Source organism: Aplysia californica, unplaced genomic scaffold (assembly GCF_000002075.1).
Source record: "Aplysia californica isolate F4 #8 unplaced genomic scaffold, AplCal3.0 scaffold00918, whole genome shotgun sequence".
NCBI lineage: Eukaryota > Metazoa > Mollusca > Gastropoda > Aplysiida > Aplysiidae > Aplysia > Aplysia californica.
The window spans coordinates 228,896-230,110 of NW_004798188.1; the positions used below are offsets into that span (position 1 = coordinate 228,896).

The 1,215-nt window shown below is 45.7% G+C and overlaps 1 protein-coding gene across 1 annotated transcript in view; it reads left to right on the plus strand.

The window, feature by feature from the left end:
• Window positions 1–915: 915 nt before the first annotated feature.
• The window catches only part of LOC101855450 (TBC1 domain family member 23), a gene marked incomplete in the record, with an annotated part of 11,837 nt that continues 11,537 nt past the window's right edge, over window positions 916–1,215 (plus strand). The window contains 1 exon segment of the mRNA XM_013089290.1: window positions 916–1,101. Within this exon segment, the coding sequence (XP_012944744.1) occupies window positions 1,093–1,101 (9 nt within the window).

The following is a 1,215-nucleotide window of genomic DNA, read 5'->3' on the forward strand; positions in this document are numbered from 1 at the left end:
TTGTTGTAGTGGTGGTGGTGTTGTTGTAGTGGTGGTGGTGGTGTTGTTGTTGTGGTGGTGGTGGTGTTGTGGTGGTGGTGTTGTTGTAGTGGTGGTGTTGTTGTGGTGGTGGTGGTGGTGGTGGTGTTGTTGTAGTGGTAGTGGTGGTGGTGATGTTCTTCCCTATCAAACATCTATCGTCTTTATCTCCCCTCCTTCTTTCCTATCAAACATCTATCGTCTTTATCTCCCCTCCTTCTTCCCTATCAAACATCTATCGTCTTTATCTCCCCTCCTTCTTTTTTGTGTTTTTAGTTTCGTTTTAGTAGAGTTTTTATGGCGCTCGCAACTGCATAAGGTCATATGAGCAACAATTTTTTGTGTTTGTTACTCTCTTATGAGACCTCTAATCTTCGGCACTTATATGACCTAATTGTGTTGCAAATGCCATAAAACTCTTACAAAAAAAACTAAGCTCTCTCTGTCTCTGTGTCCAATCATCCACAACATTCTTAGAGCCTCCACAGAGGCGGGTGCTCTGGTGTGGTTTGCTTCTTCTTTCCTATCAAACATCTATCGTCCTTATCTCCCCTTCATCTTTTTTATGTTTGTAACTCTCCTCTTACACCTCTAATCTTGTGGCGCTCATATGACCTTATTGAGTTGCAAGTGCCATAAAACTTTTATTAAAACTAAAACAGATTCCCCGTTTGGACTTCTCTGTTAACCGTTGGCGATCGTATGACCTTATGCTGTTGAAAGCGCAATTAAACCTTACTAAAAAAACCAACGTCTCTCTCTCTCTCTCTCTCCCTGTCCCCAACCATTCACAACATCCTCCGAGCCAACACAGAGAGCGGTTCATGTGACCTTATTGTGTTGCAAGCGCCGTAAAACCCTACTAAAATAACTAAACTCTGTCTCTGTCTATCCCCAGCCATTCACAACATCCTCCGAGCCACCACAGAGAGCGGCGTGGCCGACTGGTCGCAGGTCGTGACACACAACGGGGCCGAGCCGGGCCGCGCTATTAATAGCCGGGGAGGAGGAGGAGGGGGAGGAGGCACGGAGAAAAGAGTGGGAGGAGGAGGACAAGGGGAGGAGACGAGTCCCATGAAATACGTGAGTGATTCTGTCGTAGCTTTCGTTTAAAAAATTTTGTTACGTTTTGTGGTGGCAGGTTCTAATACATAACTACCTAACTGTGTGAACCCTTCCCCCTCTAGGTCACAAGAG